Here is a 25264-nt window from a genome sequence, read left to right on the forward strand (position 1 = left end):
GATTAAAGACTTAAATGTAAAACCTAAAACTATAAAAACCCTAGAAGAAAATCTAGGCAATACCATTTAGGACATAGACATAACACAGATTTCATGATGAAAACACCAAAAGCAGTTTTGCAACAAAAGCAAAAATTGACATGTGTGATCTGATTAAACTAAAGAGCTTCTGCACAGCAAAATAAACTATCATCAGAGTGAACAGACAACTTACAAAACAGGAGAAAATTTTTGCAATCTATCCCTCTGACAAAGGTCTAACATCCAGAGTCCACAAGGAACTTAAACAAATTTACAATTGAAAAAAAAAATCCCACTAAAAAGTGGACAAAGGGCATGAACAGACACTTCTCAAAAGAAGACATTTATGCAACTGACAAACATATGAAAAAAAGTTTAACATCACTGATCATTAGAGAAATGCAAATCAAAACCACAACGATATACCATCTCACACTAGTCAGAATGGCAAGTATTAAAAAGTCCAGAAGCAATAGATGCTGGCAAGGTTGTAGAGAAAATGGAACACTTTTACACTGTTGGTGGGAGTGTAAATTATTTCAACCATTGTGGAAGACAGTGTGATGATTCCTCAAAGACCTAGAAGCAGAAATACTGTTTGACATGAAAATACCACAGACATGGAATAAACCCAAATGCCCATCAGTGATAGACTGGATAAAGAAAATGTGGTACATATATACCATGGAATACTATACAGCCATAAAAAGGAATGAGATCATGTCCTTTACAGGGACATGGATGGAACTGGAAGCCATTATCCTCATCAAACTAATGCAGGAACAGAAAACCAAACACCACATGTTCTCACAAGTTGGAGCTGAATAATACGAACACATAGACATAGGGAGAGGAACTACATACACAGGTGCCTATGGGTTGGGAGGGAGAGCATCAGGAAGAATAGCTAATGGATGCTGAGCATAATACCAAGGTGATGGGTTGATCTGTGCAGCAAACCGCCATGGCACATGTTTACCTATGTAACAAATCCTGCACATGTACCCTGGAACTTAAAATAAAAGTTGAAGGAAAAAAAAAGAGAGAGATTCCTCTATACATTCTACATACTGCAGGAATTCCTCAAAGTCTTTTCATTGTAATCTCCTAGTCAACAGTAGCTATCCCTTAGCCCTGCTCCAAATCACAGCTCAAGAGAGTTTTCTCTCTAGAACCAATTTATTGGTTCTTTGAACAAGGCTTCGTCAATCAGGATTTTAGTAGCAGTCAGTGAACAAAACCAACAAAGCAGTCCCATGAGGTAAAAGGAAGGGAAAGACAATAAACAGGTAAACCAATAAATAAGATAATTTCAGATAGTAGTCAGTGCTGTTGAGAAAATACATGGTGCCATGGGACAGAGAATGACTAAGTCAGGGATTCTGTTGAGATCCTGTGGTCCTAAATGGCTATAAATGCACTAGGGCCAGTCAGAGTAATGTGGACACCATCACAGAGAGGAAATTGACCCTGAGAGTTCAGATGGGATTGGCCCTGATGCTTCAGAAAACTTCACCAGCTACCCCCATATATTTTTGGTCATGAGGCAGCCTGTATCTCCTGTACCCACAATTGCATGACTGGCTTATACAGGACCCCAAATAAATATTGGTGAATGGTTGATTGGTTGGGTGGATGAATATCTAGTTAACTCTAGTGATTCTGACAAGATCCATCTGGTGAGGACTTAAACCAGGACTTGTTTAAGCTATTGAGCCAAACTGATTGTTCAGTTTGATGAACAGCTCCCTCCTATTAGGCATATGCAGTACTCTGTACCTGACCCTGAAGCACAAGAAGGAAATGGGCTGAGTAAGAATACAAAAAAAAAAAAAACCTTTTGTGCCACAGAGTCAATGACCACTTCATTACAGCCCAACTGGAATGCACTACAGACCCTTCAAGGGAAATGGTTCCTCACTTCCCCAAGTACTTGAAGCGGGTGTGGTCTATTCATCAGGGTGCTTAGTTGCAGGCAACAGAGATGGAGTCTAGAGATCTGTTAGAAAAGAGTTTATTAAAATGGCATTCTTACATCACATTATCTCTGGGGAGGACAGAGAACCAGATGTGGAGGTGCTAGCCAGCCAGAAACAATGCCAAAATTATACCATTGAACTGGTCTACTGAAAACACTAAGATTCTGCTGTCAGAACTGTCATTGCCAATGCCTCAGGCAACTGGATGGAGCTGCTGCCTCCATTCTCTTCCATCACCAGACAGGATTTTAGACACACCCCACCTCTTTAAGTTAATTCCTTTGGACCAAAGCTTGGGGTGGACATATCTGATAGGCAGAGTCTAAGTCGCAGAGTTTCCGGAAAAGCTAGGAAGGTGAGCATGTGGCATTTTCAGCTTCTAAGTAGGAGATGGCCCTACCCCATCAGGGAAGGAATCCCCTGCAGATACAAGAAGGGGGTTTGAATTCCGAACAGCCAAAAAGAAGGGCAGATGTCAACTACAGCTGGAGTAGAGAAAGCAGATCCGAGAAAAGAAGACCAGAGACACTATCTTGACCCTGCTGGGGAATAAAAACATAGGGCACTAAGAAGCAAAGCAAAGCAATTGCATGAAGGTGCAAAATCAATGCATCAATATATGAGTAGAGTGTTCTACAATCTAGTCTTGCCAGTAGCTCTGATATTTTGGTCTCTAGGCATTGGGCTTGTGTGTTAATAAGTATTGGTTAATTCATAACTTGGGAGGGGAATTTTATTTACTGGCCCATATATCCCCCAAAAGATGCTGTTGGTATTTGTTTTCTGACACTCTCTTTTCTAAGTCTCCATATTTAGCCAATAGTCTCAAATAAACAAATATATTAAGTACTGACTCTGTGCCAGGTATTATGCTAAAAACTTTATATGGATATCTTATTGAATCTGCACCATAATCCTGAATACAAAGAGAGACAATGAAGCTCTAATAGATTAAGTAAGTTGCTCAAGATAATAAAACTAGTAAGTGGCGGAGCCTGATGTCTTTCTTTAGATATGTTAATACCTATCTGTTTCTATTAGATAGGTTAATATCTTCAAACAGGTTATAGTCAGTTCTTCACCACCATTCAGACCGTTTAATGTAACTTTATGATTTTCTGCTCTAGTTCATTAAACGTTGCCTTTCGTTTTAGTACACAGGGAAGAATCTTGTTTTTCTATGTCCAAGTTCTTGGTTAGAAAGTTATTAGGGGAGGCCGGGCGTGGTGGCTCACGCCTGTAATCCCAGCACTTTGGGAGGCCCAGACGGGCGGATCACAAGGTCAGGAGATCGAGACCATCCTGGCTAACACAATGAAACCCCGTCTCTACTAAAAATACAAAAAATTAGCTGGGCGAGGTTGCGGGCGCCTGTAGTCCCAGCTACTCAGGAGGCTGAGGCAGGAGAATGGCGTGAACCTGGGGGCGGAGATTGCAGTGAGCTGAGATCGCGCCACTGCACTCCAGCCTGGGCGACAGAGCGAGACTCTGTCTCAAAAAAAAAAAAAAAAAAAAAAGAAAGAAAGTTATTAGGGGAGAGAGAAGACTTTATGGTTGTTCCCATGTGCTTTCCACATGTCCAAGGCAAGACATCATTCTATCTATTTTCCAGATGAGGAAACTGGACCCACAGTCAAAGCAGATGTAATTTGTAAAGCAGGATGCCAACACCAGTGCCCTTACAATGGCACCATTGTTGAGGAAGGGCAAATAGATTGTGATTTGTGTGCTGACTAACTGGTATACTCATTTTCTATGGCTGCAGTAACAAATTATCACAAATTTAGTGGCTTAAACAACACATAGTTATTATCTAAAGGAGTCTTCCAAAGTTAAAAGTTTGGGTGGGTAGACGTTCTGCCTACTACAGCTGGTTAAGGCTGTGTTAAGAAGGATTCTAAGGCTATGTCTGTGTTCATCAGGAAAGATAACCCTGGTCAGTTAGCAACGTCTACCATGGATTCAGAAGGAAATACCATGTATTTTCTATCTTACCATAGATGCAGGTTAAAGAAGGAGAGTATTAAAATACCTACTGATAAGGCTGTAGGACCAATAGGTTCATATGCCTCCTACACAGTAATAGTTCAATACACTGAGGCAGAAGGGTTTGCAGCAGAAAAAGAGTTTAACGATCACAGGGCACTGAGTCAGGAGATGGGAGGCGACCGTCAAATCCATCTCCCTGATTTTTCCTGGGCTGGCGTTTTTAAGGAGATCAGGGACAATGAGGGTCAAAAGTCAAAAGCTTTCCTAAGAAGGGTAAAGGGGATATGGGAACTGCATTCTTTAGTGAGTCAGCATCTTGTGGGGTCCTTCAGGCAAGCAGGTGTCAGTAGTTTCACTGGTACACAGGACCTGAAGGAATATCTCAGAGGAAAAGCTTAATGTTTTGTAGTGTTTGAGTTGTTATCTATACAGCAGTTCAGGGGAGCTATAGTCTTACAGCGGGGTCTGCATGATTCTGGGACAATAGGCCACAGACCACTATGGGGAAGCAGGTCAGAGAGCAAGCTGACCTCATGACAAACACCGACTGTGCTGCCAGCTTGGTTTATTTTTGTTTCTCCCCTCCATGCTTCTCTGATTAATTTTATAAAATTTGTAGGAATGGCTTCAATAAGAGGAGTGGCAGCCAGTTTGTGGGCTCCAGCCCTTGCTGGAAGGACCCTTAGAAGCAGAAGCAGAGTGCTCCAACACTCTGCCTGATTCCATACCGTTGTAGTTTCTCTATTCCTAGAGCTGGAGCTACTTGTCCCTCTGGCAAGCTGAGCCCCTGCCCAGGTTCCAGGAATGATGCTGTCTCACTGGATCTCCTGAATCCCTACACAGCGGCAGGCCCAGCTAGGTGCTGGAGCATCAGGGTAGATACAGTTCTCCACAATGGAATACAACACTACAGGATAGCTGCAGACCTGATGGGCTTACCCTTAAAACAGGGAGACAGACTGGCCAAGAAATAGATATACAAGGAAAAATTATGTTACTTCCCAGGGCTCACTTGTCCTATGCTTTCTACCTCCATGACCACACTCAGACTGCCTAAAATGCTCTGTTCTGTTTTGCTAACTCCAATCCTGTTCATTCTGCAAACACTACTTCCTCTTTGATCCTCCCCAGCTGGAAGAAAGTCCATTTTCTCATTGTACTTTTGTTTTTTAGCATATCTGAGGCCACTGATGTTCCTATACTTCACAAATACCTTATTGAGGACCCACTCTATGCTGGGTACTGCATCTGGCACTCGGGACATACCAGGGATAAAAGGTACAGACTTGGCCCCTTGTTATGGAAACAACAGAACAGTGAGGAAAGCAGATATGCGTCAAGTCATCACACCATTAAATATTATAAAGGGGCACCTGGAATCAGTCCTACAAGGAATAGGCACATGGTATTCTGAGAGTTATGAAGCTGCCTTGGGGAAGTGACAATTGATCTCAAATCTGAAGGCTGAACAGAAATTAACTAGATGAAAAAGAAAGAGAAGGCCATTCCAGGCAGAAGACACAACATGTCAGGGAAGCAGTGCGTGGAGAGAGCATGGTATCTCCAATGCTCTGAAAGGAAGGCAGTGGCTGGAAAGGAGCAAGAGGTCTGGTGCTGGCTGGAGTGGAGAGGCAGGCCAGAGCCAGCGCATGCAGGGCAAATTCAAAGCTTTGATCTTCATCCCAATAACTAACTGTGTGTCCACTCTACTTGCCCTTACTCACTCTAAGCTCCTCCAGTATCGCTTACCCTTTAAGAATCTTGGTTCCCTCTACCAGACCTCTGTGTTTAGGACTACATGAGAAGTGTTAGCTATGATTTCAAGCTACAGGCACACTTAAAGATAAAAATACAGTACATTCCTGAGAATGGGGAAGTGGGGTCTCACCCTTGAACAAAGAATTAGGGCTTGGAAAGAGGAGAGGTTGAGATATAAAACCATCTTTCTGTTTCTCTATGATACACTCAACCAAAGTGAACAACACCACTTGTCAGTCAGCAAACAACCAATGTGGAATGTCCACAAACATATGCACTAATATCTAACAGACTTCAATCTGAGACTTTGAAATTCCTTGGCAAGTTGGGGTCCTCAGCTCTAAGGGGTGGCAGAGGTCTGGAGCTTGCAGAGTGGCAATGTCTATAACCTCCACAGTGGCTTCCATAGGTGCAATAACTGATCATAAATGTTAAAAACAGAATTGCAGGACACTGAGAACCTTTATGTAATCAACAAATGCATATAGGACCATTTTCTGGACTTTTGTCAATGAGGAGGCAGAACATGGTGAAGGAGCATTGGCTGAGATGTAGAAGGACAATTTCTTTTTCTCACTGAAGCTCTGTCACAGAGGCGTTCCTGGGCCCTGGAAACCCTTTCAAGCCATCATAAGCCCCACTCTCATTGCAAAATGTGATGATGTCACCTGCTTAAGTATATTAATAAGAAAGGCAAAAGCTGAAGAATAATCAAAACTACCTGGAAAATGCCTGAAGAAGGCATGATGCTGGAGCCTGACATCACACACACCATCTCTAAGTCCAACATTGCTAATTTATCTTCCAGGGCTAGAAAGAACTGCTGTTGATTTAACTGAACACCAGATGAGGTTCCTGGCTTGCATTCAGGAGTCATGTTGTAACAAAAAATGTACCTTCTCTTTAAACACTCAAATCACACTCAGGGAGGTGAGATGCTTCCGTTCCAAGAAGCACATCATGCTGAGGTAATAGTAACAGATGTACATCTCCCGTTTCCCCAACTGCTGTTTCTCCACCTGCTAAGAGTAGAAACTTGTACCTCCTCAGCCCTACTTGCTTCAAAAGGATTCTGTACGAATAAATATGGGTGCGTGTTATCTTTGTGACTTTATAAAGTTTACAAACTTTGCAAAGCCCAAGTCAGTGAAATAAAATCTCCAAAATCAAGTTACCATGTCAACACTAAGTTTTATGTGGCCAACACTTACATTAATATAATATCAGTATATATGTAACAATAGAATCCCAAGGCTACAAGTATTTTTGGAAGAACCCAGCCCAATTCCCAACCCAGTGTAGAATCCCAGTCTAACATGAAGGAAAGAGTAGCTCAGAGACAGGGAGCTCACTTTTTAACTAGGTGACCTATTCCATTGTGCTTAGAAATTTTTCATTTAGTGATTTGATATCTGCTTCCTCAGAACTTTCTCTCACAGATTTCAGTAATATCTTTTGCAGCCACATAAAATATGTATTTTTCTATGTGATAACACCTCAGATACTTAAGGGCAGCAATCATCTCTCCTCTTCTCACAAGACATTGGTACCAAAGTTCTCACTTACCAACCTAGGCATCTACCTCCACATATGCAACATGTATCAGTGTCCCCATTACAGGGTGGGAAGGAGAATCTAGCCTGCCTATGTGTGAGGTGCCTCTACTGGAAAAACTCTTTTCCATCCTGGAATAATAGCTGAAAATCCAGAGCAAATTTAACCCAGGGCTACAGTTTGAATACTCCTTTCTTAAATGAAAATTTCAGATGTGTTCTGACCCAGAACATGAACAACAACAACAAAAGGAACACAAAAGATAAAATGTACTTAATTCCACAAAAAGGCATTCAATTTCTAAAGCTCTCCATCATTTAAACATTTGGAAATTGCTCCAGGGCTTGTTTGGGATTGAGCAGGCATGCCACCCCTAGAACTCACTTCTGAAGGATCCAGATTGCGCAGGATCAAGATACTGGGATTTATGTTTTCTAACAAACTGAGATAATCAGGAATGTCACAGCTATTTCTCAAAAACACTATAACCTGGGGAACCTGTTAACCCTGACATAAATACAGTTGACTCTTGAGCGATATAGATTTGAACTGAGCGGGTCCAGTTTTATCCTGATTTCTTCTGCCACCAAAGGTAGCAAAACAAACCCTTCCTCCTCCTTTTCCTCCTCAGCCCACCCAATGTGAAGACAATGAGGATGAAGACCTCTACGATGATCCGCGTCCACTTAATGAATGTAACTATATCTTCTCTTCCTTATGACTTTCCTACTAACATGTTCTTTTCTCTGGTTTGATTGTAAGAATATGGGAGATAATAAATTTAACATACAAAATATGTGTTAACTATGTTATCAGTATGGCTTCTGGTCAACAGTAGGCTATCAGTAGTTAAGTTTTTGAGCAGTCAAAAGTTATTCATAGATTTTAACTTACACAGGAATCGGTGTCCCTAACCCTTGCGCTGTTCAAAGGTCAACTATAAGGGCAGACTAAGGTCACCTCCCGAATAACTCTCACAGCTCCTAAACAAGTGGAGTCCCCTAGATTTTCCTGATTTCATGGTTCTTAAAAGAACAATGGCTGAGTAATTCCACCAGTCATATACTTCTCTCTGTTATCTATCCTGATCACTCTCTGGGCTTTGCAATGTCTTGGATGTAGAGCATATATAGGCTGGGATATATACTGTGAAATTGGTTTATGAATTGCTAAGAGCCGACAAGTTTAAAAATACAGTGTAGGAAAATTACTCATGGTTGTGGAGGAAGATGGGGAAAAGTGCCAAATGGGCTTTTAATGAAGCTGTCTCAGTGTGAACATATGCAAAAATAACTTTTAGATATAGGCATTATGATGAACAAAAATGATCTAGCTAAGTTTTCAAGAAAACCTATAGGTACACAAGATCCTGGTGATCATACGTATGATGAACAGCTTATTCATGAAGGACCATTTTGTTTCCTGTTAGTGGACCAACATACTTGGCTCCCCCAAAAAACACTCCAGCTAGACAAAACATATCAACACATTAGTCAGAAATATAGCTTTATTATCATAATATTTCATAATCTAAAAACTTCTTGAATTCTGGGAACAGAATATTCCAACTTCTGTACAACTGACTGGCCCTGCAGAATACTGGAAAACAGTGTCTAAGCAATTTGAACCTTGCAGATAAGGATCTGTAACCTAGTTTGGGAAAAAGGCAAAAAGCAAGAAAAACAGTTCAAAGGAAGATTTCTTCCCTACAAGACAAATAAAATTAAATCTACTCTCCAGTTTAACCTTGAACATAGTTTCCCAGACACTTTGGTGATTTCTTCAAAAAAGCAACCGCCTTAACTCTAAGGTCAACTGCCCATGTGGACAAAGGAAATATTTAAAAATAAGACACAAACGGGACATGGCACTTAGCTCGGGTCATGGTGTGTTAAGTGGAGTATGCTTCTGAGTAAGCCATCTCCCATGTTTTGACACTAAATTTATGTCTCTAAGGAGGCACAACATACATAACACATTTCTTTATATGGGGGTCAAAATTTAGTGGGAACTTAAAAAGATTTTTAATATAATAAATCTCAAAATAATCTGTCTTGTGAAATGTAGAGTAGGATGACATTATGATACTTCCTGAAGATCATGGGGTACCACTGTCAGAGAGAGCTGCCATGCCCTCTAGGTATGCTAGATGAAAATCCAAAATGTCAGTTACTTTAAATAAAACAGAAACAAGTTGTCATTGCACACACAGTACGGGACAAAGAGCATGCAATACAACTAACAAGTCCTGTTTTTAGTATGTAAAAGGCTAAAGTGCAATCATGGTATAAGCATCAATAATAAATAACTTTAGAGGGGGAAGTTAATTCTTCAAATAACAAATAATTATAACATTACAATTTTTACAATGTTAGCCTAAAACAGTGATATTCACAACAATGTTTTTCCCCACTTGATAGCTGCTTATATATCACATGAATATCCACCCCCCATAAACCAAAAGTCAAAGTGAAGATTCAAAAATGGACATTTTCATTATGGTGGTTCAAAACGTTTGTATAATGATAAGTTACACTTTTTAATTGACTGGCATTTAAGCAACTGCTTTATTACCTATTTTTAATGCACTGCTAATTTGATGCTTATTGCAATAACAATCATAATTCTGCCAATGTTAATTAGGTTACAGTTTTGATTTTTTAAATAAGAGAATTCAGTTTACATGAACAAACATATATAGTTTAAAAACCACCCACCACAAACACACACTTTCTCCATGAGTATTTAAAAATAAATTATTAATATACTTAACATATATATTTTGCATGTGTTATATATATGTATATATGTATATATTTGTGGACAAAATTATTCCTGTTTTCAGAAGAATGTCAGCACTTGTAAACTCTGCATGAGACCTGATGATATTGCTAAATTTAAGGAAAAAATAACATGGAAATTCATTCTTGAGGAAAATCATACAGCAGGAAATTCTTAACAGCTCTTTGTGGAAACAAAAGCCATTTTAGGGAAGCAAGGAGGGGAAGACAGTGTCAGATTCTGGCTCCTACATGCATTGTTTAGTTCAGAAATTACTTGAGAATGCAACATACAGTGAACACTCCAGATATTTGGTTGAAAGATACCTGAAGCCTTAACAGGGCACAGAAGCAGCAGGAGGCGAAGTGAACCACCCAGTGGAATAGTTAAGCCAGCGAAGAGAAAGTCATGCCCATAGCAGAAAGAGAGAGGGCCAGTGACACTGTCCAGGAAGCAGGTCTTAGGAAAGGGCTTGGCGACACCCACAGTGCTTCCAGGATGGTCACGATGTACCAAGCGTGCAGTCCACTGTCATTCCAACCACCTAGACACTGAGCCCATGCTGGGTGCTAATCAAAAGAGGGTTTTACTGCACTCCCCACCCAGATCCACAGAAGCAGCTAAGAAGATAGAGGCTGGCAGCGTGGTCTGTGGGTGCAGAATACTCAGCCAAACAAGACGGCAGAGGTGTACCAAAATCTGAATAAACATGCATCTAGGCCACCAAAAAACCTCAATCAAACAAACGAACTGAAAGACACTCTGTCGAAATGAGAACTGAAGTCTGACTGAATGAGTCCCTTGAGCAACCCAGAAATTGAAATCTTGATTAACCAGAATACTCGGGGAATGGGAATCCTTATTTTGGAGGCTTTCAAATTAGCTGAGGCGAAGGTTATACACAAACACAAATACTTTTCATTTCACTGCTATTAACAACTTTACACTCCCATTCCTTGCCTCGCACTTTGGAGAGCAGTAGGCACAGATGAATTTTCTCCCTAGGCCTGACATTTTGTGTGACCTTGGGCCTGAAAATTAATGACCACTGCATAGAAGCCCAGATGCCAAGATTACTGGAGACTGGGCCAGTTACTTTAGAAGTTAGAGCTTTAGGATTGATTTAATTTTTTTATTCTTTCTATAACTTGCAAGCTTCTAAAAGGCGGTTATAATAAAATTCTGGTTCACTAAGATTCCCATTTGCTAATCTCTGGTTAATCGAGGTGCTTGCCTGTGTTATGCCCTTGGCTTTTCTGATGTGTCTTACCATGGAATGTTTCCAGAAGGACGTTACTGTTGGCCCCTGGAATAACGTTCCCCAAAGCCCAGCGATGATTGGTCCAGCACCACCCACCCTTTTAGATGATGTTCACAATGGCTGTTGGCTTTTTTTTAGCCATTTTGGGCCTGATGTTGCCTTTGCGGCCAAACCCCAGGAGCTCCCCTTTCTTCTGAGGTCTGCAGAGGTCTCTTGAGGACTCAGCCTGTTCGTGAATGGCCTTGGCAGGTTGCATGCTGGCTCTGTCATCCTTGGCCTTTTTCAGGCAGTTCCTTCCCTTTGGGTGGAAATGGGCCTTGAGATCAGGATGGTTACACACCGAATGCAGGTGCCCTCGGCTTCTACAGAGGGTTGAGGGGAGTGGAGAAGAGATGAGCAGAAAGAAAGATTTCTTTAAAACCTTAAAAGAATAACTACTCATGGCACAATCTCTCCTACATGCTACAGTGGTGATAATGCTACCACAAAGACAAATCATAATATGGGTATTTTTCTTCCAAAAATTCCTGTGGTCTCCATGAAATGATCACATGGTACTAAATTCCCAGGGACATATTACTAGTCCTATTTACAGTGATAAGACTGAGGTACACAAAATGTTAATTACTACCCAGAATAATACAGACAGTTGGTCTATGGAGAAGATGGGACCAGAACTCATGTCTCTTGAGTCGTTAAGTGACGACTAGCAGACTCAGACAAATTCACTGCATAGACGTTGGAAAGCATATAACTCCCAGTATGAATTTACATAAACAATGTAGTACATGAACTACATTAACAGTATATAGAGTTATTACGGCCACACTATACCTCAATGAGTGAAAGTTATACAATATAATACTCTAAAAATATTCCTCCGGTACAATCATAGTGGCATATACTAATAGACTAGTAGGATATCGAAAGGTCACATCAACTTTTCACAAAGTTAGGTACACATGCAGGTCAGTTTTCACTTAAGCCTCTCAAATCCATTTATAATATAGATATCATATAAAATAGATATGATCTCATACAAAATGCAACAGGAAAACATACAATACAAACATTATCAAATGGCCCAAGTATAAAAAGACATACATACAGGCATTTGGGTTTCCTATTTGAGGAGATGTCTGTAAGCTGAAGGAAGACAAATAAGAAAAAATGTTACTGCATTTGAGGGCTGGATTTGGTTTTTAAAATATTTCTTTTATTTTCTAAAACTTGCATTCCCATTAAGGGAGTCGGTAAGTGTTACTGGTAGCATGACCTGCAGCACCATCCATCGCACTGGTGAACAAGAACATCTCATCTCATCTTTGCTTGCTTACTCCAGGAGCCTCTGCGGGCACTTGTTCTGAGATTTCTGAGAAGTCTATGTCAACAGATCTCAAAAATCTCAAACACTCAAAAGAGCCTCCCAGCAGAGCAACATCTGAAGAAATATGTTTTCAAATACTGGAATGCCTTTGCATCCTCATAGCTTAGCTCCCAACTTGTAAGTGAGAACATAAGATACTTGGTTTTCCATTCCTGAGTTACTTCACTTAGAATAATGGCCTCTTGCTGCAAAGACCATTATTTCATTCCATTTTATGCCTGAGTAGTATTCCACAGTTTATATATACCACATTTTCTTTATCCACTCATTGGTTGATGGGCACTTAGGTTGATTTCATATTTTTGCAGTTGCAAATTGTGCTGCTATAAACATGTGTGTGCATGTGTCTTTCTCATATAATTTACTTCTTTTCCTTTGGGTAGATACCCAGTAGTGGGACTGCTGGATCGAACAGTAGTTCTACTTTTAGTTCTTTAAGGAGTGGGGTGACAGATAAAAGACAACATATGGGTATAATGTACACTGCTCACGTGATGGGTGCACCAAAATCTCAGAAATCACCACTAAAGAATTTATTCATGTAACCAAAAAAAACCACCTATTTCCCCAAAACTATTGAAATAAAATAAATACATAAAATTTGAAAACCTGAAATGATCTGCCATGATTTCTTGATAGATGCAGGCTGTATTTGCAGCTAATCTATAGCTGTGGCCAGTCACAATGTATCAACTAAGGAGAACATTGACATAAAAGGTTTCTTGCCTATAATACATCATTTCTAAAATGAGAGAATATGAAGAACAACCCCACAGTTGTCCCTGAGGCTGTCTCTCATTGAGATGATTTCCCACTCCTAATAACTCATGCAATAAAATATCTGCATGCACTTTTGTGGCTGGGCTTGGAATATTATCATTTGCAGAATAAATTGGTAATTATCATTTTGTGATGTGTATAGGCAGTGTATTTCCATTCTCCTGTTCCTGATCTTCCTCATGTAGCTTTCACTAGAATAAGTGGTGTCACATTAGCAGGCAGACCAACAGAAGAAGAGAAACGACAAATAAAATATGGAGAAAAGGCCACCTTGGTATTGGGCCAGTGTGGCCAAAACATGTGTCCCTGCTGTACTAAAATAATCTGAAAACCCAAGCTCAGCCTAACAGGATCATCGCTTGCATTCTTCTGACTGCAGCAAGCCACAAAGGAGGTTCCTTAAAAAAGAAAAAAAAAAAAGAGGCTCATGTCATGAAGAGACAAGATAAGATTCTTGTGTTCTGTCTTTTGACACAATCAGAACTCAGCAATATTTGACCCTGTTCATGCAGGCTGGGTTTGGCTTGAGATTAGTAAATTGTAACAGAAAAAGGCACCATTCTCACATGAGGTCCCAAAGATTATGCAACATACAAAGAAGGTGGGACAGATGGCTCTGGAAAGCGCCAGGCTGGTAGCTTCTGGGGACCCGAAGGCACTGGCATCAACTTTCTCTACCCCACCATCACCAAAAAGTATTTCTCAGCTGGGCTCCTACAGTGAACTTCAGTCAATGTGTAAACTGTAAAAATAAACAGGGTGTTTCTTCCTTTAAATCTTTCCTCCTTATTTTTTTTTTAATTATTGGAGAGTAACAAAATGTGTTCACTTTACTGTTTGTATGTATGTAAGTGGCAGTTGAATGATTTGTTGCATATGTTTGTATATATACTGCTCTTTGGAATTTTATGCAAAATTGAGAGACAGAGAGAGAGAACAAATACATGTGTATGTATGCTTCTTTCCCTGAGAAAAAGGCTAACAGTGTTATCACATGTTCAAAGTGATCTCTGACTTCAAAAATGTTTTTAGAACTCCAACCTTAGTGACTATGAATGTCACTAATGGGCCCTCCTGGGACCTCAAGAAATGAAAGGACTTTACCGAGAGGGAAATGCATGATAAAGATGAGTAAAGATAGGTCATGAAGCTCACACATATAAAGGTACTATAAATTGTGCATGTGTAAATGTCACATACCAGATCAAATACTGACCACATAACAGGCAGAATTAACCCTCATAACAGCCCTTAGGAGGTAAGTACCATCATTCCAATTTTACAGATATGGAAGCTAAGGCAGCAGAGTTAAGTAACCAACTTGAAGCCTCAGTGCTTTACCAGTGTTCAGGCTGGCCTTCAAATCCAAGTTAGCAGACTCTAAGTCTGAGCAAGCCTTCACTCTGTACTGTCTTCTTAAAAACTATGTGTTCATGTACCTAAATATAAGAACAAAGAAGTATGTACACAATAAATTAAGTGGAATAAATAGCTGGACTAGAATTCCTCCAAAGATCCTATAAATGATGAGGTTTGGGGTGGAGGCTGGGGTTTATCATCACAGCCACCACAGAATTTCCTCTGCTCCCCCCGTGAACACAAGAGGCTACTGTTCCTCCTGGCCCTTTTGGCCTCAGGCAGATGGAAAACCTTTTCTCACTTAGCCCATCTACCTACTTCCATTTTCTCCTAGTACAACATTTTTGTTTTCTTTTTGATTAGGGAGAGGAGGATGTTAAGATGAAGATCAAAAGAGCCTTTGATCAAGGTCCCAGGTTGGAAAAACACAAATAGCCTTGTACTTAAAGCCAATCTAAGTACAGGTTTGACTAAATCTTATCCAAAATGCTTGGGACTAGAGGTGCTTTAGATTTAGAATTTCAGAATATTTGCATTCTACTTACCTGTTCAGCAACCCTAATGCAGAAATATGAGAACCGAAATGCTCCAACGAGCATTTCCTTTGAGCATGACCCTGGAGAGCACTCAAAATGTTTTGGATTTTGGAGCATTTAGAATGTCAGATTTGGCCGGGCGCAGTGGCTCATGCCTGCAATCCCAGTACTTAGGGAGGCTGAGGTGGGCAGATCACCTGAGGTCAGGAGTTTGAACCAGCCTGGCCAATATGGTGAAACCCCCCCGTCTCTACTAAAAAGACAAAAAAAAAAAAAAATTAGCTGGGCATGGTGGCAGGCACCTGTAATCCCAGCCACTCAGGAGGCTGAGGCAGGAGAATCGCTTGAAGCGGGGAGGCAGAGGTTGCAGTGAACTGTGATCACGGCATTGCACTCCGGCCTGTGCAACAAGAGCAAAATTCCGCCTCAAAGAAAAAAAAAAAAAAAAAAAAAAAGAAGGTCAGATTTTTGGAATAGGGATGTTCAGCCTGTAATATACATTCACCTATAAAATAAGAAGCCATGTCTTTGATATCATCAAACTGCCAAATCTGTGCCCAGGATATCATCAAAGTGCCAAATCTGCCCAGGATATCTGTGGCTATAGAGACAAAGAGTAACTCAGATGCTTTTAACAAAGAAAGTTTTGAATAATATCTTTGGCCCAGCTTAGTGAAGGTACACAGAGCCCAGAAACCCAGGCTTCTGAAGCCTCAGCCGTACCAAGGACAGCTTCTCACCCCAGTGCACCACAGAACAAGCAGAAGATTCTGACTGTACTCCCCACTCTCCCCTTCTTGCTTGCACACCTGAGTTTCCTCCTTTAGAACAATGAGGAATACCATCCCCAGCCCAGATCTCACTCTCTCCACTAAGGCTGCACTACAAAAACAGCGTAGATCCTCATTTCCCTTCTTACACCACCTAAGTTCCCTCCCTCTCTTCTCTTCCCTCTTTTTCTCATTACCACCTCTAGAGAGCAGTGAAATTCCTAGATTAGTATGTAAGTTTCTTCTTTCTAAGGTGACTTACAGCATTAAGAATCTTCTTTGCTATGGAAAAATTTCCTTCCCCTCACATTTAGTGCCTTTGCTGAAATAATGTTTTGGCATCTGTATCTTTCCCTCAATTCCCTTGAGCATTTATGTTCTTGTTCACCTGGCTGATTTCTAAAAATATAATATGCTTACTCAGATATTGTATCTTTATGCTCTGAAAAATGGTGTCGAATTAGACACAAAGTGACCTACTATCCCATCTGTCAAAATCACTCACACAACTGCTCAAATGGAAGGTCAGGAAACAGCTTGGATAATCTTATTTTAAGTGTTGCATTTATGTCCTGCAGGTTGTGAAATCAGGACTAGCAGTAATTCACTTAACACATATTTACTGGGGTGCAGAACTTACTGGTACTGAGGAAACTGCTCTCAGTGAGGAGGGGGACACAATTACCAAATAAACAAATGAATATAATTTTACATAGTGCTAACTACCGCAGGCTGAATATCCCTAACCCAAACACCCAAAACCCAAAAGCTCCAAAATGTGAAACTCTTTGAGAGCCAACATGACCCTGCAAGGAAATACTCACATTGGAGCATTTTGAATTTCTGATTTTGGATTAGGAATGCTGAACCAGTAAGCTGCATGCAAGTATTTCAAACTCTAAAAAAATCTAAAATCTGAAACATTTCTGGTCCCAAGCATTTCAGATAAGGTATATTCAACCTGTATGACAATGAAACAGACTGTTATAAGAAAAAATGGTCTACAGGGTGTGCACACTGTCTCCTAATGTGGCTGACTATGGTTCAAAGCAGAGTTTAGAGTACTATACAAGGAAACAAGGGGAAACCATATCTGCCTAATCCTTTCAGAAATCACATACCTCATTCTTGGTCTTCCTTGGGCAACGTATCCTCCTTCCAACCCTCAAACAGTTCCCTCACCACAGCCTGACCATGCCCCACTCATACACAGCTCTCATCTCTAAATTTCTTGCTATATTCTAACTGCACTGTATTTTATTTGAATTAGTCCATTTTTCCTTCAGTAGAGCAAGTCCGTGAAGGTAGATCATATCATATTTGGAATAGAGAAGGTACAAACATAAATATTTATTAATTTCCCATTTGTGTATGTATATATGTATGAGTACATTTTTGTGCATGTACTTGTGTGTGTATATGGATGCATGTACATGTATAGGTACATTTGTTTGTGGTGCACACATATACACAGTCATGTACTACAAAACTATGTTTTAGTCAATGACAGACTGCATATATGAGGGTGGTCCCATAATATTATAATAAAGCTGGAAAATTCCTATCACCAAGTGACACCACAGCTGTTATAAGGTCGTAGCACAATGAATTACTTGTTTGTGGTGATGCTGGTGTAAACAAATCTACTGTGCTGCCAGTCACATAGAAGTATAGCACATACAATTATGTACAGAGCATAATACTTGATAATGACAATAAATGACTATGCTACTGGTTTGTGTATTTACTACAGTATACTTTTTATCTTTCTATTTTAGAGTGTAGCTGTTCTACAAAAATAAAATGTTATCTGTAAAACAGCCTCAGGCAGGTCCTTCAGGAAGTATTCCAAAAGAAGGCGTTGTGACCATAGGAGACGACAGCTCAGTACACGTTACAGCCTCTGAAGACCTTCCAGTGGGACAAGATGTGAACAGGAATATTGATAATCCTGGCTCTGTGTGCATTTGTGTCCTAGATTTTAACTAAAAAAAAAAAAAAAAAAAAAAAAAAAAAAAAAAAAAAAGCTTAAAAGAAAAATTTTAAAATGTAAAAACAGAAAAAAAAAACTTATTGAATAAGGACATAAAGAAAATATTATTGTACTTCTCTGGTATAAAAATAAGCACATAGGGCCGGGCACGGTGGCTCACACCTGTAATTCCAGCACTTTGGGAGGCCGAGGTGGGTGGATTACCTGAGGTCAGAAGTTCAAGACCAGCCTGGTCAACATGGTGAAACTCCATCTCTACTAAAAATATAAAAAATTAGCTGGGCATGGTGGCGGGCACCTGTAATCCCAGCTACTGAGGAGGCTGAGGCAGGAGAATCGCTTGAACCCAAAAGGTGGAGGTTGCAATGAGCCGAGATCACACCACTGCACTCTAGCCTGACAACAGAGCAAGACTCTGTCTAAAAAATAATTAAGAAAAAGCACATAGACCAATGGAACAGAATAGACCAGAATAGAGAACACAGAAATAAAGCCAAATACTTACAGCCAACAAGGCAAACAGAAATATAAAGTGGGGAAAGGCCACCCTTTTCAACAAATGGTACTGGCATAATTGGCAAACCACATGTAGAAGAATGAAACTGGATCTTCACCTCTCACCTTATACAAAAATCAACTCAAGATGGATCAAGGTCTTAAATCTAAGACCTGAAACCATAAAAATTCTAGAAGATAACATCAGAAAAGCTCTTCTAAACAATGGCTTAGGCAAAGACTTCATGACCAAGAACCCAAAAGCAAATGCAACAAAAACAAAGATAAATAGATAAGACTTAAACTGAAAAGCTTCTGCACAGCAAAAGAAACAATCAGCAGAGTATACAGACAACCCACAGAGTGCGAGAAAATCTTCGCAATCTATGCATCTGATAAAGGACTAATATCCAGAATCTACAAGGAACTCAAACAAATTATCAAGAAAAAAAAAACCCCATCAGAAGTAGACTAAGGACATGAATAGACAATTCTCAAAAGAAGATATACAAACGGCCAACAAACATATGAAGAAATGCTCAACATTACTAATGATCAGGGAAATGCAAATCAAAACCACAAAGTGATACCACCTTACTCCTGCAAGAATGGCCATAACAAAAAAAAGTTTAAAAACAGATGTTGGCAGAGATACAGTAGAAAGGGAACACTTTTATACTGCTGGTGGGAATGTAAACTAGTACAACCACTATGGAAAACAGTGTGGAGATTTCTTAAAGAACTAAAGTAGAACTACCATTTGATCCAGAATCCTACTACTGGGTATCTACCCAGAGGAAAAGAAGTCATTATATGAAAAAGATAATTGCATATACATTTATAGCAGGACAATTTGCAAATGAAAAAATATTGAACCAGCCCAAATGCCCATGCCTATTAATCAACTAGTGGATAAAGAAATTGTGGTTTATATGTACTGTGGACTACCACTCAGCCAAAAAAGGAAAGAAATAATGACATTCTCAGCAACCTGGATGGAATTGGAGACCATTATTCTAAGTGAAGTAACTCAGGAATGGAAAACCAAACATCGTATGTTCTCACTCATAAGTGGGAGCTAAGCTATGAGAATGCAAAGGCATAAGAATGATACAATGGACTTTGAGGACTCGGGGAAGGGGTGGAGGAGGAAAGGGTGGGAGGGGTGTGAGAGATAAAAGACTACAAATCGGGTACAGTGTACACTGCTCGGGTGATGGGTGCACCAAAATCTCAGTAATCACCACTAAATAATTTATTCATGTAACCATACACCACCTGTCCCCCCAAAACCAATAGAAATCAAAAATTAAAAAATAAAAAAAATTTTAAAAAGAAAATATTGTTGCACTTCTATATAATGTTTGTGTTTTAAGCTGTTATTACAAAAGAGTCAAAAAATTAAAAAACAATTTAAAAGTCTATAAGGTAAAAATTTTATAGTAAGCTAAGGTTAATTTATTATTGAGAGAAAAGTTTTAAACAAATTTAGTGTAGCCTAAGTGTACAGTGTTCATAAAGTCTACAGTAGTGTACAGTAATGTCCTAGGCATTCACATTCACTCACCAGACACTCACTGTCTCACCCAGAGCAAACTCCAATCCTGCAAGCTCCATTCATGGTAAACGCCCTATACAGCTATACCATTTCTTACTTTTTATAATATCATATTTTTACTGTGTCTTCTCTTCTCTGTTTAGATACATAAATACTTATCATTGTGTTCCAATCACCTACAGTATTCAATACAGTAACATGCTGTGTAGGTTTATAACCTGGGAGTAATAGGCCAACCATATAGCCTAGGCATGCAGTAGGTTATACCATGCAGGTTTGTGTAAATACACTCTATGATGTTCACACAATGACAAAATTGCCCAACCACACATTTTTTAGAACGTGTCACATTGTCAAGCGACACAACTGGATATAATCTTGCATGTACATATCTAACTAGAAGAGCCAAAATGCTACCCAACTTTTGATTACATTATTTGGCTTGATGAGAAATAATGACTGGCTATGTCTCTTTAAAAAATGTTCAACTTTCAAGCTAAAAAAATAAACTAAGCAAAAGAGGTGAGCAAAAACAATTTTAAAAGAGAGAATGAATGGGCTTCCTTTCTTCCTCCTTGCCCTCCATTGTTTCCTCTCTTTGAGATTCCTCTTGACTGAGTGTCGGAAGATTTCATACATTTCTTAGCTCTGGATGACTTATAATTCTAAATATGAAAGTGTCAATGCTACATTTTAATTTTAGAATTCCTAACCATGAAAGTCAGGTGATGCTCAGATAAGTTAAGAGGCCAAAACAACTTGGAAAGCACTGAATCCAACCCCTTCATTTTACAGAAGAACTACAGGCCCACGAAGACCAACTATCTTGCCCAGTCAGAAGCAGGGTAAGAATCAACCGGAAGCCAGGTATTTTTAGGCCTTTTCACCTCACATCTGGGTACCATAACCTCATGCCCCAACCCTCTCTTGAGAGGGCAGGATGAAAGAAGATGGCAGAAAGAAGCTCAGATAGTCCCTCCAGCCACAGCTAATCAAGGCTGGACACTCTCATGGTTTCCCAAGGAGGCGACGGAGAGGGATCAAGGTGTGACGTGACTTCCCCCTCGGAAGCGTTTCATGTAGAAGACCACAGACATCCACCCAGAAAATAATAAATATGTTACATGGATGAGACTGCTTTGAAAATAGTGCCTCAAACCTCACAAATGTAACACACTTCCTTCCAGTCTCTTTTTGTTCTGGAAAGTTCTGGGGCTTATATCACTGAGCTGCGCTAAGGCCAAGTGTATATGATTACAGCAAGCACCATGTAGGATTTATTCATTTCTTTCCGTCCTTCCTCTCTGCTGTTCCTTCTTTTATCCACCTGCCTTTCATCTCATTCCTTCTTCTGGACAATTAGTTTTATTATTTAATCATGTTGCCTTTTCACCCTGGCTTCCAGAAAGCTCTAAGTAAACTTTTTAATCAACCAGTAGCAACCTTGCTAATCTTTTGATTAGCATAAATGTTGTTGCCTATTTTTCTTTTCCTTATAATAGAGTCCATTTGCTGCAGGGGTGGAAGCAGTAAGAAAAAAAATCATTTAAAAATCTTCTAGGAAGGAAGTAAGCATAAATAAAGTTCAATAAGTAATGGAAATGTTATAAATAAACTGCTTTGGGGCATCCAAAAATCTTTCCTTGGCTTTGTTGTAGGGAACTGTAGAGAGGGCAGATATGACCACCTGCCCCCGCCCCCCTGCCGACCTAGAGTATGGTTATTTGTACCTCCCTCTGCCCTCCAACGAGACCAAGGGAATCCTGATCAAGCCACTTATGAGAACCAGGATCTTTATCCACATCCAGGGATCTCATCTGGGCTCTAGGCATTTCTTAAACTCCTGAAACTATATGCAAAACTATATGCAGGAATCTAACCTAGAACTATCACCTGTGAATCTTTCAGTCTTTTTGAAAATCTATATGAAGAATTTTAACCTGTAGAGACTGCTGAACAGTGTTTGCCTCCCTATTAAGAAAAAAAAAATGTGTATGTGGTTTGATTTTACTTTACTGAATTCATAAGATTCTCTTGAAGAGCTCCAAAACATGATAATAACTTCTGAGCTACTTGAACATCAAAATTGAAATGAATGATTTCTTTGGATACTTCATCTATTTTACAAATTTAAATATATATATATATTTCTACCAACTCAGCATGGTGTGGAGTGGGAGGGTGAAGAGGGACTGGAAACGGCACATGCAGCATTTACCTTATTTCCAGGCGTCCTGGACTCCCAGGTAACATTTCCACAATATAGGCATGGCCCGGGCAATACTCTCAAATGATGTGTAGAGAGTCCCTGCAAGTCACCCAGCTCCCTTTTCTCTGCCCTCAGCCCATTCTCACCAAGCACAGGGACCTTACACTTGGTGGCCGGTCCAGGGTGACTCACCACGTGCCCGCTGAGGTCACGGCCAAAGCCAGAGGCCTGCTGGCTCTGATAGTACTCGAGCTGCTTCTCTGCCAGTTCTACCCGCTGTAACAGATTCTCAATAAAGTCCTGGAGCCGGGCTTTCCCTTGAACCTCCTTCTCAGCTGCCGCTTCCAGGAAATGGTTGAATGTGACAACTTCTCTGTAAGGCAAAAATGTCAGAACACAAAATGGAAATATGAGGCAAGGAATTCACTCATTCAACACATATTTATTGAGTGCCTACTATTTGTCAGTTACCACCCTAGGCAGTAGTACTCCATGGCAATGACGAAAGAGGTAATCACCTCTTAGTGATTACATTTAGAGACTGTATTTTAGTAGAAGAAGATAGTCACTATAAAACATACAAATAAATATATGTCAGATGGTCATAAGTGCTAAGAAAATTGAAACTGGGTGCAAGGGGACAGTGACAGAGGAAGGAAAGGAGTGAATAATATTTTAAAAAGCAAAGTTAGAAACGACCTCTTGAATGGGGTGACATTTGAACGGAGACCTGAGGAAGAAGCCATGCAGGTGTTTAGGAAGAGCAAATCAGGGACATGCAGATGGGTATGAGGTACAGTAAGGGGTTATATGGAGGAGGGAGCCAGGTAGGGCCTCACAGGTCACTGTGAGACTTTCGGTTTTATTACAAATGAGATAGGAAACCATTGGATGCATTGTTTTTAAGACAAGCTCTGACTTGGATTTTTAAAGGCGATTGAGAGAGAAAACTCTACAGGGAGAGAAAGTATAGGAGCAAGAGACCAAGCTAAGCACCAAAACAGCACAGCAAATGAGTCATCTTGTCCAAAAGTACATTTTTCAGCTAAGAACAAAACAGCCCATACAGCTACCATGAGGTCAACCCAAAGACCACCAGGAAAACTATTCTAATGCTGACATAAGAGAAGCAATGCATGGGTTGCCCTCCCGTAAGAAGCTGAGCAAAAAACTTCAACTACATAATTCACAAATAGATTACAAATCCAGAAAAATTCTAATAACTTTCTTACCATCTTATATTTTGCTTTCATTTTTAATGGAAATACGAAAATAGTATTTTTTTCTGATTTATAAATAAGCTCTTTATTTAAAAAATTCAAATAACCCATTAGAAATATAAAAAAGGAAAGATCACCTGAAACTCCATTATCGTGAGACCACCACCATTATCTTGTTAGCCATCCTCATGAGCATCACACTCATCCCCAAACACACCCACCCAAGCACACATACACTCACAGTTTTCCTTCTTTTCCTACCTTGCCCTCAACTCTCAATTCCCCTCTCTCCACACCCTCTTTCCCAGGCCGAGGACCCAGTAATCACCACTATGAATAGGTGTATATTGCCAGAGTTCTCTCCACCATATTGTCTTCACTTAATAAGAAGCCATGAATATCCTTTTAGTCATCACCCTTGTATGTTCTGCCAGTCTCCCTGGAGCTAATGAGTTCCATAATTTTACTATCCGTTGGGTAGTCTTTCCTTTAGGCGTCTCCAAAATCTCTCTCAATCTTCAAGGAACGTCCTCTCATTGTTTTTGCCATGTTTAACTTACCCAAGATTCTAAAGACTCTACTTTCTGTCCTTTCAGCTCTTTCAATTTTGATTCGTGAATGCTAATTTTTGTTTATCTAACCTCATTCAGTTGTTCTAGACAGTCAATTAAATTCATTGGCTTCTCTGCATCTTCTCAACCTCCACTTGATCTTTATTTTCCACTGAGCTCTATAATTCTCTTGAGAGTAGAACTGCAGGGAAGTCTGGTTCAGGAAGTCAGAGTTTTACATAAGATCTTTGCAAAACAGCTGGTAGTGACTTCCAGCTCTTTTCTTCTGTACTACCAGTCAGTGTGCCACTTTTACAATTAGTCATGATTTTTCTCTCACAAATATATTACGCCACACTTGGCCATACTGAAACTTATTCTGACACTTCCTATAGAATCACACATCTCTATGAAACTTTGGGAATTACATATTTATAAAAACAGATAACAGGTTGGCTCTAATAATGATTCACTCAAAGAAATGCTAGTGATACCAGTCCCCGTTTTTTCTAGTTTCCTATCCAGGATCAAACATAAACCCTAACTCCATAATAATTTCATCATCTTTCAGTAGCTAAGAAATATCCACACAGAAGAAATAAGAGTCCCTCTGGAAAAGAATTTTTTCAATCATCAAGTTGCAAGTTTATTTCCAGATGTTTCCATATTAGCCCTCCATAGAAGATGTGTACTTTTCAAGGTCTTCATTATTCAGGCCATGAACACAAGTCAATTTTTAAGCCCTACCGTCATTCACTTTGATCTGTCCTACCTGAGCCACAAACCTTAACTAGCAGCAAAGGAGTGGCAGGCCCATGTGAATGCATCCCCAGCCCTTTCGTGGTTCTTGCTTATGATTTAGGTCCTTTGCGATGGAGTATTCTGGAAATGCACCACAGGAAAATACTTCTTATTTCCAACATTAAGGCTTCAATTCATTTGGTGTCTGAGAATCCAAATTTCTACAAGCCTGTTGTAGAGGTTTCCTGGGTGATATTTAGGATAACTAAATATCACTCCAAACTGTACTTATAGGGCAAACAATCAAAAGTTTTAAAAAAAA

At 39.8% G+C, this 25264-nt stretch overlaps 2 protein-coding genes across 3 annotated transcripts in view; both read right to left on the reverse strand.

Moving 5' to 3' along the window:
- Positions 1-25264, reverse strand: part of NRBF2 (nuclear receptor binding factor 2) — a 1206382-nt gene that overhangs the window by 735456 nt on the left and 445662 nt on the right. The window lies entirely within an intron of this gene.
- ZNF365 (zinc finger protein 365) overlaps positions 8783-25264 on the reverse strand; it is a 28199-nt gene continuing 11717 nt past the window's right edge. The window contains exons 3-5 of one of the 2 annotated variants that reach the window (XM_050803059.1): positions 22623-22803; positions 12452-12489; positions 8783-11705 (exon numbers count right to left, since the gene is read on the reverse strand). In XM_050803059.1, the coding sequence (XP_050659016.1) occupies positions 11444-11705; positions 12452-12489; positions 22623-22803 (481 nt within the window). In that variant the 3' untranslated portion in view covers positions 8783-11443. The remainder of the gene's footprint in view (positions 11706-12451; positions 12490-22622; positions 22804-25264) is intronic. The other variant, XM_050803060.1, reaches the window with a different exon arrangement.

The sequence above is a fragment of the Macaca thibetana genome, chromosome 9 (genome assembly GCF_024542745.1).
Source record: "Macaca thibetana thibetana isolate TM-01 chromosome 9, ASM2454274v1, whole genome shotgun sequence".
Taxonomy (NCBI): Eukaryota; Metazoa; Chordata; class Mammalia; order Primates; family Cercopithecidae; genus Macaca; species Macaca thibetana.